Source organism: Conger conger, chromosome 11 (genome assembly GCF_963514075.1).
Source record: "Conger conger chromosome 11, fConCon1.1, whole genome shotgun sequence".
In the NCBI taxonomy this organism is placed as follows: domain Eukaryota; kingdom Metazoa; phylum Chordata; class Actinopteri; order Anguilliformes; family Congridae; genus Conger; species Conger conger.
This window is the reverse complement of record NC_083770.1, coordinates 32,657,923-32,670,666: the sequence shown is the minus strand read 5'-3', so window position 1 is coordinate 32,670,666 and position 12,744 is coordinate 32,657,923. Positions and strand designations below refer to the sequence as shown.

Here is a 12,744-nt window from a genome sequence, read left to right as displayed (position 1 = left end):
TTATAGATTGCAAAAGATTTTCTGAAATATAGAGAAAAGCCTTTACCATATCAATAGATACAAATATGGCTTGCTTTATAACTAGTTTTTGAGCTGCATCAAATTTGCACTAATCTTAGATTCTCTTAAATGAGCTCTGTTCCCGAGTTGCTGGCTTCAAGCTACACTTATAAATTTGATTCAGATCTAGATGTGCAAATCCTAGCCCCCAAACAGAAAAGACACTTTTCTCATTTGTTCCTGCATTTAGTTTACTTAGTAATGTCTGGAAACACGCCATCAACGAGCTTTAGATGGGAAAAAAAAGGAATCCATTTTTTTTTTATTCATTCTTTCATTTGCCATTTATGTGGGAGTGAGAAAGTCCAATTCCCACCCGAATGTGGAATGGCTGCTGCACCCGCATTCACGGTCAAACTCCACCGCCAATTCCCGAGTGCAGACAGCTGCAGTTCTGCTCGGAAACACATGGTGTCGCCCTTCTGCGTTGCATACCACAGACTGCAACGAAGCTCAAAGTGCAGTCTGCGGTATAAGGAAGACCATCCTAATGTGGCTGTGATATTTAGCCCATGGGGAAAGGTTTATTGTGTACAGATTTTACTTGCTTTGCTTTTTGATATTTTCTTTTCCTTGTGGCAATAGCAATTGTTCTACACGTAATTACCAACTCTGGTCTGAAAGCATCACCACTGGCCCCATTATTCAATGGCATTGTCTTTGGTGAGTTGCATGCCCCTGTGCATTGATGGCTATTTCACATTTTAGATCCCTGCAGATTATTTCAAATGCCAACACGACACTAAATTGCAGATTCCACTGTAATAAACTGAAGACATATTCACTGCATACAATCTATCTTTATTGGACCTGAAACACAAGGCGTATAGGCCAAAGTCTTCAGGCTGAGGTGGGGTTGGGCTGAAAAAGTGGAAAATCAGATGACTGCTGCCTCAGTGAGCCAGCAATTAGAAACCCCAGAGGCTTGTGTGGAAAGGCAATACTGAAAGAGTGGAAATCCTGTCTGTATTACATCAGAACTGTTTAAGGGGAATCCCAAATGCAAATGAAAATTATCTTGTTGCTTAGAAATAAGGACACTGGAAACCCTTCCAGTGGGGAACTTGCAGAGTATGCCTCGTTTTGTCACTTTTTTTCCCCAAACGCATAAATCACCACAAGAAACAAACCAGGTACAGAGGCTTTCCAAGATTTCCTTTCTGCATGATTTGTGGCGTTTTAAAAGCTGTGGAACCAAATTTTAGTTTAGGGGGTGAGAATTTTGAATTTTACAGCTCAACGCTCAATTACTTTGATTTTTCTGGCACCAAATAAGGTTAAAGCACCAGCTTTCACTGCACATTTGTGGCACAAGACATCCAGGAACCTGTTCAGGACGAGCCTACGTGGCCTATGATCTACAGAAACAGCAGACCCTGGACAATTTCAGAAGTGATAACCTTACACCCTAAAGAGAGACTTCCTCTGCCTCCTCTATGCCAGCACTTTGAAAAAATAAAAACAGTTTTTTTTTTTTTTTCAACAATTTTAGGTCTTTATTTGCACTGCGAAAACAGCTTTATGCCTTAACGGCAAACTTGCGGATGGGGTAGAGTCGTTGCTTCCTCTGCATTTTCTTGGTCTTTAGACTCTCTTCGTGCTTGTTCAACCGCCGGCGAAGAGCGCGGGTCTTCTTGGGCCTCAGGTCCAGGGGCTTGTATTTCTTGCCCTGCAGACAAGCACATTCATTTATAGCAAATATAGCAATCCAGAAAAAAGGCCAATTACTTGGGAGTTGTCTGAAATGCTAGTATGTGATAAATAAGATGGAACAAGAACATTAAACAGACATTCATAAAAACTTTTCCATAACTTTCTGTTACGTAGTTTCAGGATTTTAATTTTTAATTTAAAACATGTCGACCAACTCTCCAGATGTACGTGCCAAAATACCGGCACTCCAGAGAGGCTGACCATCCCCCCTTCCAGAGGTCAGGGGAATTACTTTAGCAAGAATATATTCACACTGCATCTACAGATGCAAAGAGCAGTGCTGGGTGATGGTCTTGCAGAGGATATGCTGTGCTAATGTCAATGTTAACAGCAGCTCCTGTCTGCCTCTCAGCATGTGTCCCTGGCTCTCCACAGAGGAAAGTTTGAATGACATAGCAAGAGTAATAAAAGCAACACAATATTCTTCTATAGGAGAGGTTGCCCTAAATGCCCCAAATCGAATACAATTAGGAATGAATGCTACTTCCTGCCAAGGGTGGTAACAGTCAGAAACGTACGGGATATACAGGTGGTTAACTGTCAGAAACAATGCTGATACTTTAATCTGAATGTTCAAACATGCATTCACACAGCCGAGCAGCAAAGCCATAAAACAAAGGTCCATCATGACTGAGGGCACAGAAGGACAGCAAGCATTTTTCACTTCCAAAGATACAAAGTAGGAACAGCCAGGGGGCACGCAGAGACATCTGCCTTTTAATCAACACCACTTACACTGGGCTTTTTAGTATGGCTCAATAAGTAAAAGGACAGTTTTTATTACCTTGTAGAATTTCCTCAGGTTCTCTTTTTGAGTCTGGTTGATGACAGTCAGTACTCTGGCGATGGACTTGCGGACCACACGGCTGAGGGAAGGGGGAGGATAGGGCGATTCATTAGTGCTGCCAACAGATCAACTATTACACTTTCAATTATTTCCAAAAACACCATATACAATTCCACATCTTAAGGCATCACAAGGCAAAAGTCCACCATTGGGACCTCATTAGCGAGCCACAACAGGCATATTTTAACTTAGCTAGCAGGCAATTTTGGGCTGCTGATGGCATTCAGTGGCACAGAATTGAAAGAAAAAACATATCAGCACAACCAACCGGTTGCTAGAGAAAAGTCAAGGGTAACATGGTTTTGGACACATGGCTATAATGGAATGAATGGGTTCAAGTCTGGTATAGTTAATTTTGATATGCTGCAGAGGGAACTCAAGAGACTAAAACCAGCATACACTGCATCCGTGGTGGTGACACACTACTGTCAGTATGCTGGGATGAAATAACATTGGTAATTGGGGTAACCTATCTGACTTGTGAAAACGAATGGCAAAGTATTGATTGGTCCATCCAAGGACACAGTAGCTCCATCCATTACAGGGTTTATGAAGCCGAACTCTTCCATCACCATGCCTCCATCACTCGCAGATGACCCGTCTCAACATTCCCACACTCACATCTTGGATAACTTGGATGCAGCTCCTCCGGTGACCTTGGCAACACGCAGTTGAGACAGCTCCACTTTCAGGTCATCCAGCTGCTTCAGAAGTTCCTCCTTCTTCTTGCCGCGCAGATCTCGGGCCTTGATCTTTGCCTGAACAGGAGGGCAAAAAAAACATGCATCACAGGCATGCAAAACTGTTTACAATCAAAGAGCAAAATGTATTAACGGACAGACCTGGCAAAAGTAACTAAGTTACCATGCAAACAAACGCATCTTGTTCAAAACTTCTGTAAATTACACAGGATTCACACATCCCCAGATTCCATGATTCACCTGATTTGAATCATATTGGTTACAGCTACAAGTTAGATTATTATTCATCCATTCATTCAACATCCTTTAATTTAAGAAAGCACAGATTACAGCAATCAGACTAGCAACCTCTTAATGTGTTCGGCTTGCTGAAGATAGCTCGCTAGACTTGACCAAAAAAATTATGTAAACCACATGTGAATGTAACGTTACACGAATTCATTCGGTAGCTAATGCTTCCAAATACGTCGTACAGCTCGTTGGCTGGATGTGCAGGACTGCTTTTAAGACAAATTAGATACTATATATTGTAGGACTAACCAAATACAGTAAATACTAGCAAGCTTGTAAACAGGAACCAACTTGTGGACAGTTGGTAAATCACTTGCTAACTAACGAGCGTTAGCCAACTAGCTAACAAGCACACACACTGACGTTAGCAATGTTACCCATGCACGTAAACTAAATGGCTATCCAATGAGCGTGATACTCCATGCCGTATTGGAATAGATACCATTTAGCTACTGGACTGAAGTATTTACAGGCGAGCTCTTTCGCCAGAGGAAATTATACGGTAATAAACTGTGGTCAGCTAACCAGTTAGCATTGTTCAATACGACTACAAGCAGCGTAACACCGGTGAGAATGGGCTAAACTTCAAACTTGTTCATCGAAAAAACGTTGTTTGATACATCTAATATATTCTTGGTCGTGTAGACACGCATGATTAGAAAACTTCTTTATGGATAGCTATAGCATATGGGCGATCAAATTTATAGGATTACGATGGATTTAAATACGAGAAAAATATCCTCACCATCTTCGATTGCTGACTGTCACAGGAAAGGAAGTACTTCAGTCAGAACGAAACATCTACCGGGTTACAGAGGAAACCACTTGTACTTGCTGAGGGGGTGCGGAATGGTCCATTCTGTTAGAAAAGGGCACGTTTGCGTTTCAAAGGATAGTTCACTTTCTGGAGTACACACTTATACCCCGAATACCGTGTGTAATTCGGTTATTACATTGAGGTTCCTGATGGCCTGCCGGCTTCACATTGGCTGATATAGGGGAAATTTGTCTAATGCAATAAAATAGAATTTGGATAACACCCAAGCAGCTTGTGCCATGAAAACATACATAAAATTTGAAACAATATCAAAAAGCCCCAGAAAGTGAACCATCCTTTTAAATATTGATAGTGTTTGTTTTTGTTGTTATTAACCTAATGAGCAACATTGAAGACATTACTATTTGTATTATAACAAGATTATGCTTATTGAGTACAACTTATGCAAGAAGTTGCATATGCCTACTTAATAATTGTTTTTGCACATACATACACATAACATACACTGATCCAGACTAATCCAAGAATGATCATTATAATTATTGTAAATGTCATTTGAATTTTAGTCACTACTGGGCCAGCTAAATTGAGACAATAATAGTTCATTATAAATAATCAATTATAATAATAGAGATTGATCTGTGTAACATTAGGGAGAGGATGTACTGTAATTATGCTGTTTCCATTCTGCCTATCAGACAGGTGCAGGACAAACAAAATGATGAATTAATAATAATAAAATATAAAAGCAGCAATTCAGGGCTTCCAATCATTTACTGAATTAATTCTTGTTGCCAAATAAATAAATAAATAAATAAATAAATACATAAAAAGCCATGTTCACAACCATTGACTATCTATGAACCCTATATGACAAGGTTCATAGATAGTCAATAATACTGTTCAATACTATCCTCCCCTGAGCTACAGTGGTTTGTAAAGCCCCCCAGTGATGATTGTGTTATATACACCCAATGTTGTGGAAACACTGAACAATGTATATACGTAAACACCTTTCTGTAGTTTTCCCTCTCAGAATCTTGGCTCTTCCAACCCAGGAATGCAAATTGACCTCTAAAAGAAATAAAATTGAGTGAATAGTATCTACAGTCAACTTACATTAATACTTTATATAAATTAAAAGGGGATTGAAATTATATAGCTGGTTTGTTCATTAATTTCATTTTTTTATTTTATTTAGTACATCTGCATTATGTAATTGTAATTCCAGTAATGTTTGACCTGTTTCCATATAGCCTGTGTAACCTAAAATGGTGATTTGGAATACGCACGTTTCCTTTGGCTGAGATCCGCATCAACCTATCTAGCCTGAAACGTGCAGTACAAGTTAAGTGTATGTGTCCCTAGGTCTGTGGTCCCAAAGACGATCCCGTTTGGCAATATGAGGTAATTCCGTTTCCGTTACGTACTGGTAAGCGGAGAGTTATGTGACAGAAGGGAGAATGTGTATGAGAGCGGAGATCCAGAGAGCAGCCGTCACACTCGAGTGACAGTGGGAGTGTAGGTAACTGTTAACGTTACACGAGTCAAACTGTTTATGTTATGTTATCGAGGTGACACGCCAACGAGGCGGTCTGTATTGCAGTTTATTGCAGTACAGAATTTTACCCTACCCAGAACAGTGCAGGAGTGGACTAGTTCGTGTTTGCCGGTCAAATAGCCTGCGATTTCTCTTCCCTAAGTGGCCCCCATGGCGAAAAACACACTCTCGTCGCGGTTTCGGAGGGTTGACATCGATGAGTACGACGAGAACAAATTTGTGGACGAGCAGGAGGAGGCGGCTGAGCAACAGGGACCGGACGCCGCCGAGGTAGACAATCTTATCAGGCAATATCCTTTTGACGGGGTAACCAATGACTTCGCTGTAGATTTCGAAAAGATCACTGATTTCAACAAACGATAGCATGGGGTAAAAACAGACACGTTGGGTTAGCTAACTAGCTAACTAGCTAACTTCATAACGTGGCCAGCAAGCTAGCCAGTGAGATGTCTAGCCTAACGTTTAGTTGATATACGTTAAATTATACAGTTGGCTAACGTTAGTTAAATAGAAAATGAAGTGAAAGTATTCTCATTCCCTCACCTGAGCATTCCTTATCAAAATCTGAATAGCTAGTATGGTTTAGGCTCAGCCGTAGCGAACTAGCTAGCAACAGTAACTTATAGTAACTGATGGTAGCGAGCATAGCTTTGGTAATTTAAGCACTAACGCTGCATAACGCTAACGTTAACTTAATGTTAGCTAGCTAGCTAAGTGGTGGCCAGAAAATGTTGCATACCGGTAGCCAACGCTAGACAGCTAAGGGCTTCACGAATAATCATTGTTACCTAGTTAGCTAACGTTATACGAATATATTTATTGGAAGTGAACATAATTTAACGTATGGGCATTTTGTCGAAGTGCAATGCGCAGCCCCATCCAAACTCTCGGCTCCTCGGCTTAGTAGTTGGCTGCTTATATTTGAGGCTGTGCTTGGTTAGTACATTTGGTATTAAAGACCGTTCTGCACTGCAGCTGCTGTGGGAATGCTTTGTAATTTGAGAACATATCTGATTATAGGTTACAGTTGTTGTTATTGCTAGATATGTTATCACTAGTAGGTATCTGCTATGCAACTAGCTCTCTAGCTACTTGGGAGGCCAAAAGATTCAGCAATTGTGTAGAGCTGCCATAGGTAGAGAGGATGAGGCACACAGGAACCGGTGACTTTTCATAACTGCCTCATGGACCAAGCAGACCAAATCAGAAATGGAAGAGTGCTACGCTGTAAATTTCTGTAGATTCTGTAGATTTCTAAAGAATTCCCAACATCTTTAGAACTGATGCACACAGGTGTATAGTGTTAACTGCTGATTATACCTTACTGTCTAGACTAGTATTACACTCAACCCAAGATCCATTAGTCTGCAGCACTGTAGCCTTATATTTGCTGGCTGTGCATTCAGCCAGATAGATTCTATTTTATTTCTGTGGACGCTCATTATGGATGCATGGTTTATATTTAGCCATTTTGTTTCGTTATTAGCTGTGACATGGGTTTGGGGGAAGTGTGTCATTAGTTTTGCCAATTATAAACTAATACCAACCAGTATTAAGATTACATGCTAATTATTTGCCAATTGTGACATCCTCTTGGTTCAGCGGCAGTGCTGTAAGGGAACTGGAGGCTTTGCAGATCTCTGTGAGGAGCCCTGGAGCATGACTTCCTAATGCAGCTCTGATGCAACCATTTGCATCTTGTCCTCTTTTCCCTGTCCTGCTCTCCTGCACTCCTCTCTCTTTCTGAGGTCCTGCAGCTCCTGGTGATGGTAACTGGAGCACATTCTGCTCCGCTGTCATGGTTGCAAAGCCCACTGGGAGAAGCGCATGCACACGGCACCACGAAAGGCTAATTTTGGGTAACCGTATCAAAAACTGGAGCGTCGTCCTGTGTATGCACGCTGAGAACGGGCACGTTCTGCTCGTCCAAGGTCTTCTCCAAATTCACAGCAATGAAAAAGTGTGTCGATACCTCAGGCAAACGCTCGACAGTCACATTAGACAAATGAGGGGCTCAAATGACTTGTCTGTTAAAGACAGACCGCTGCGTTTGTGTAGTCGCTGCCTGTCAGTCAGCTGACCACAGCTAGTTAATTCAGAGCCCTGGACTGCAGCGTTGCGCAGGACGATCTGGAAGCAGCGACAGGAATGGCTGAGGATGCAGCTGCTTGATGGCATGCTTGGCTGCCGAACGGCTGTTTGCTGACTGGCCCTCTGGAGAGAGAGGGAGTGTGTGTCCTGCATGTCGTCCTGACCATGACCAGTGTGCCCTGCCAGGGTCCCAGGGCTTTTCACACTGCCACTGCTAAGTGGCTTTGACTGGGGGGGAGGGGAGCGATGTTTGGCATCCCTAACTGAGTGCTTCCCTCAGGACACACCACGCCACTCATCAGCCATCACAACGGCGACCTGTTAGTCATTTTCCTCCAGGCGGGCTGCTCTTCCCTCGCTGTCCGGCGACTGTCTGCCACCTCCCACATTCAACCCAATGTTCTGAATATTAAACGCATGCCAAAATGGAAGGCTGTGATAATTGAGCCAGCTGCTCCATTAATAATGCATTGACCGTTCCAACTGAAGTGTGCTGGTGAAATGGAAGAGAGAAAAAAAAACTGGTGTCTCATTAAAGTGCATCTGAATGCAGTAAAATGCAAATGAATAAAATCACCAGCAGACTGGAGCCTTGCCGGTTGGAAGTTGCATGGGGCGCTGTGTATTTTTGAGACTTCCTAAGCTGCTGCAGGGGAGTGTGTTTTTGGAACAGGCAGGGCCAGCGAAGGTCAACAGGAAAGATTTCCGCTGAAATAATTTGAATAGATTCTGAAAAAGACATGGTTTTGTTTGTTGAATGATGGTTCCCGTTTCTCCTTGCTCTGCCCTTTAGTGCATTCACAGTGAGTGAGGATATAGTGGCTGAACATGGCTTTGTTCAGTTGGTAGAAGTAAAGTTAATACAATGACCTGGGCACACACAACCATTCTTGTATCTTAAAATATTAACTGCAAAACAAACTGGACTGAACACGAGATGTGTATATGCAGTGTTTACATGTCATATTCATGTGCTGTTCCTTGTTGGTAAAGTGGGGTTTTGAATAGATGCCAGCCACCTGTTGGATGCCATAAGCAGCAGGGTTTTTCCAGCAGCCAGAGCCTGCAAAGCCAGACGAGCCCCATCCATCACCTCACTCTCCCAGGAATCGTGACCGTCTTAAATTGATGTTTTCTCCCTACTTAGTTTTTTTGCCTCAGTTCTTGCCTGTCTGCGCCTCTTCATTCATATATAAAAAATAAAAAAAGTTTGCTCACGTCCTTGGCGCTGTATCACACGATTAAGAGTTCAACACTCTTGGGTTTTCATTAAAACCCGTTATATTTCTCAATGACTCAGTAGTGGTGGCAAAAAAAAAAAACGCAAACTGACTCATTTGTCACAGATATGCTGTTGTTGTTTTGTGTGGGTAGACTGTGCTCCAGAAGTTCCTCATTGAGCATTAATGGGTGCTGATTACCATACTTTCCTTAACGAGCTGCAATGCACAGGAGACATGATGACAGCTTTCCACATTGCACTGAGGAACCCTCCAATCAACACTAAGAACCCGGCAATCAAGGTAAGCCTGCTCTGCACTAATACGGCAACTTTATCTTTTCTGTCTGTCGCAACCAGTGGAGTAGCCGGCCAGGTTGTGTTTGTGTGCAGACACCACTCTGCTAGCAGTATTTCTCTGTGTGTTTTTGTTGTGCAGTACAATTAGAGAGCAGTTCTTGGCCCAGTTGTGTCTCCACCCCCTTCTCACAGTATGTGCCTGGCTGTAAAGAGGCCCAGAGCAAACACACCCAGTTTACAGTGTAACCTGGATCCAGAGCTGCGGCCCTCACCGTCTCCTTCTCCTCTCCCTCTGTCATTTTCTCCCTCTCTCTCTCTGTGTTTAGGAGCGAGCCCAGGCAATAGTGCTGAGGGTGCTCACCTCCTTCAGGGGCGCGGAGATCGAGACGGCAGTTAAATCCCTGGACAGGAACGGGGTGGACCTGTTAATGAAGTACATCTACAGGGGCTTCGAGAAGCCTTCAGAGAACAGCAGCGCCATCCTGCTCCAGTGGCACGAAAAGGTGAGCGTGACTCTGGGGGTGGGGTGGAGAGCATTTGCCATTGTTACCGCGGCAGGCTTGTGCGCTCCACCATGTCATCTAAGCTTACAGGTGCTTTGTTGGACACGGCTGCTGCTCCTTCCTACAGCAGTGAGATTTATATCAGACAGGTTTGCATAGTGTCGACTGGTGTTTCACTGAGACAGGCCAAGCCTTCTGACTTTCATCCAGAGCAGGAAATGGTGGGAAGGCTGGAGCACAATACATGTAATGATATCTGTACAGCATTTGCATGTGGTTTATTTTATTTTTTGACTGATTGATTTGTTCCTCCAGTCTTATGCTTTGGTATAAGACCTCTTTGGCTCGTAATACTAGTCTAGACTAGGGCTACTCAACATTACGCCTTGATTTCACTCATTATTTTACCTGCTTGGTTCATATAATAAGCTCATGAGTGAAATCCCCTGGGCCCACAGCGTCCTCCCTCCTGATTTCCCCTGCCCCCCTTTCTGATATCCCTATCCCTCTTGTCTAACCCCCCAAAAAAACAATTGCACTTATGATGACTGTATGTTTCGAACAACACTTCATGTGTATTTTACTAGTTATAGATGTGATGCTTTAACTTGTGGAAGAACCTATGCACTTGTAAATCGCTTTGGATTAAAAGCGTCTGCTAAATGACAAAAATGTAAATGTAAATGGGGTGGTGTAGCACATGCTTGGAGAACGTACCTGCAGACACTGGCCAGTGGAATTGAGTAGTGCTGGTCTAGACTGTAAGGTACACTCAGCGGTTTACTGTTTGCACATATCCGTTCTAAAGATGTCGGGAGGTTTTCCTTGTGGAAATTTACAGCATAGCCACTCCTTTTAAAGTCCTTCCATTCCTGCTTTGGTCTGCTTGCCCCATGAGGATAGTTCTGAAAGTCCTCTCTACAGCTATACTTAGGGCAGCTGTGTGGGCTTTACAGTGGACATCCTGTCATGTTAGCTCCATTAAACCTGGCCACCAGCCTCAGTGTTGGTGCAGCAGTGGCAGGCCCCATTTAGATAGGATGCTCCCGGGGGGGAAAGGCTTGTATAAATTGGCTCCTCTGATCCAGCTTACCCGCTGTGGGCCCAGGGGCTTCCGGGGCCTCGTGGCTGTGCCGGCCATCCCCGTGGGTATCGCTGGTGAGCAGAGGAACACTGGCACAGTGGGAGGCCAGCGCTGTGCCCAAGGCCCCTTTCACACTACCGCTCTGCTCTACATCAAAGCGTCCAGGATTGTTCTAGAAACCAGCCAGGCTCCAGCAGTTCAAGCTCATTTCTCTTAACAGGGAAAGCGAATCAGATTTATATGGCAGGGCAGTATTTGAGTTACCCATGTACAAGCTCATCTTCTTTTTTACTGAAAAATGGCTCATAAAAAAAAGAAAAAAAGAAATAACACTTAACCAGCCAAACTTGCTTTATCGGCTAAACTGGTGAAGAGGCGGTGTGTGTTTCATGTTTTTTTTTTGGGTTTCTTTCCCCCGCCTCTGTTCGCTAGGCTTTCGCTGCAGGAGGCTTGGGATCCATTGTGCGAGTTCTCACCGCCAGAAAGACCGTCTGACAGACCGGGAGGACCGAGAGGACAGAGGACTGATGGGAAGGCCCAGGGACATATCACTACAGTTACTGCTTTCTCCCAGGACACAATCAAAATCGAATCAAAAATTAAGGAGGAAAATGGAAATGACGGGTTTGTGAGGGGAAATATTCTTGTATTCAATGTACCTTATTATTTTCTATATCGTAAACATGGTCTTGGGCATCATCCTGACATGCTTTTTTTTTTTTTTTTTTTTAAAGACTGACTGTGAAGATACAATAAAGAGAATAATGAATTCAGATGGAGAGGCTGTGTGGAAAAAGCAGTTGCTCATGTGCCATGGCCAGCGGTGCTAGATTGGGGAACGTACTACTGCAAGTACAACGTGATGCCCTAATGAGTTTTATTTAGCTGGCTTAGTATTGGAAGATTTAGATTGTATTTTTTTCCCTCGTTGTCATTTTTGTACAGAGAGAAGCATACATTTAATATAAAGCAATGGAAATTATTTGAATTCTTTGTTTGGGGGGGGTTGTCATTGTAAAGTGCCTGCTGCAATAAACCTCATGGATCATCTTCCAGTGTCCATGTCTTTATAATACGGGGCTTTTATTTCGGTCAGCTGTACCTTCAGACAGTGCTTTTTTTTGGATATTAGTACATTCCTTAGTGAATGACCTTATCTAGGACCGCCTCATTCTTACCATATCCCTTTGCAGATTTAAAACCTGGAAGCTTGTGGTTGCAATTACAGCTAAGCCACTTTGCCAGGACTGACTGGTTCTGTTCTGGATGAATATGCACTTTGTGTTGGCCTTTTTGCTCAGGACAGCAAGATTGCTTATTTCCTCACCGTGACCCCACTAGTAGCATTACCATTAGTGTGGATTTTATGGTTCATACTGTATTTTCTTTGCCTGCAAAGAAATGGTTTTTTTGCCACTGAGTTAGATTGTGCCATTGTCCTTTTTTGGGGGACAGCAAACTATCATGGGAGCCAAAACATAGATGGTAGAGCTAAGCTAACTGAAACTGCATTAAATGCTTAAGTACAGCATATAGGAGGAGTCTGCCTGTTTTCCTAGCTACATGTAGCATAGCATCCAGTCAGTCTGTAAAACA

At 43.0% G+C, this 12,744-nt stretch overlaps 2 protein-coding genes across 5 annotated transcripts; one reads left to right on the top strand and one right to left on the bottom strand.

Moving 5' to 3' along the window:
• Nucleotides 1-840: 840 nt before the first annotated feature.
• On the bottom strand, nucleotides 841-4,487 carry LOC133140303 (large ribosomal subunit protein uL29). The gene is made up of 4 exons (XM_061260133.1): nucleotides 4,358-4,487; nucleotides 3,242-3,378; nucleotides 2,558-2,639; nucleotides 841-1,729 (listed from the first exon to the last, which is right to left on the bottom strand). Exons 1-4 carry the CDS (start codon nucleotides 4,358-4,360, stop codon nucleotides 1,580-1,582), a joined length of 372 nt encoding a protein of 123 aa, XP_061116117.1. The 5' UTR covers nucleotides 4,361-4,487; the 3' UTR covers nucleotides 841-1,579.
• Nucleotides 4,488-5,677: 1,190 nt separating this feature from the next.
• Nucleotides 5,678-12,198, top strand: arpc5la (actin related protein 2/3 complex, subunit 5-like, a). Of its 4 annotated transcripts, none has more exons than XM_061260132.1 (5): nucleotides 5,678-5,797; nucleotides 6,094-6,242; nucleotides 9,494-9,565; nucleotides 9,888-10,064; nucleotides 11,581-12,198. In XM_061260132.1, exons 2-5 carry the CDS (start codon nucleotides 6,102-6,104, stop codon nucleotides 11,641-11,643), a joined length of 453 nt encoding a protein of 150 aa, XP_061116116.1. In that variant the 5' UTR covers nucleotides 5,678-5,797; nucleotides 6,094-6,101; the 3' UTR covers nucleotides 11,644-12,198. The 4 variants fall into 4 exon arrangements, 3 of the variants coding, with proteins under 3 accessions (XP_061116116.1, XP_061116114.1, XP_061116115.1); XM_061260130.1 differs by having other exon boundaries at nucleotides 5,797-5,911; XM_061260131.1 differs by lacking the exon at nucleotides 5,678-5,797 and adding an exon at nucleotides 5,812-5,915.
• Nucleotides 12,199-12,744: the final 546 nt, after the last annotated feature.

What these genes read in the sequence shown, in the direction of transcription:
- LOC133140303 (XM_061260133.1), bottom strand. An exon ending in GCATCCAAGTTATCCAAGAT is followed by an intron (nt 2,640 to 3,241) that starts GTGAGTGTGGGA and finishes CCCTTCCCTCAG; the next exon opens with CCGTGTGGTCCGCAAGTCCA. An exon ending in ACCTGAGGAAATTCTACAAG is followed by an intron (nt 1,730 to 2,557) that starts GTAATAAAAACT and finishes GCTTGTCTGCAG; the next exon opens with GGCAAGAAATACAAGCCCCT.
- arpc5la (XM_061260132.1), top strand. Translation starts at nt 6,102, where the DNA reads ATGGCGAAAAACACACTCTCGTCGCGGTTTCGGAGGGTTGACATCGAT. An exon ending in TAGACAATCTTATCAGGCAA is followed by an intron (nt 6,243 to 9,493) that starts TATCCTTTTGAC and finishes CTGCAATGCACA; the next exon opens with GGAGACATGATGACAGCTTT. An exon ending in CTAAGAACCCGGCAATCAAG is followed by an intron (nt 9,566 to 9,887) that starts GTAAGCCTGCTC and finishes CTCTGTGTTTAG; the next exon opens with GAGCGAGCCCAGGCAATAGT.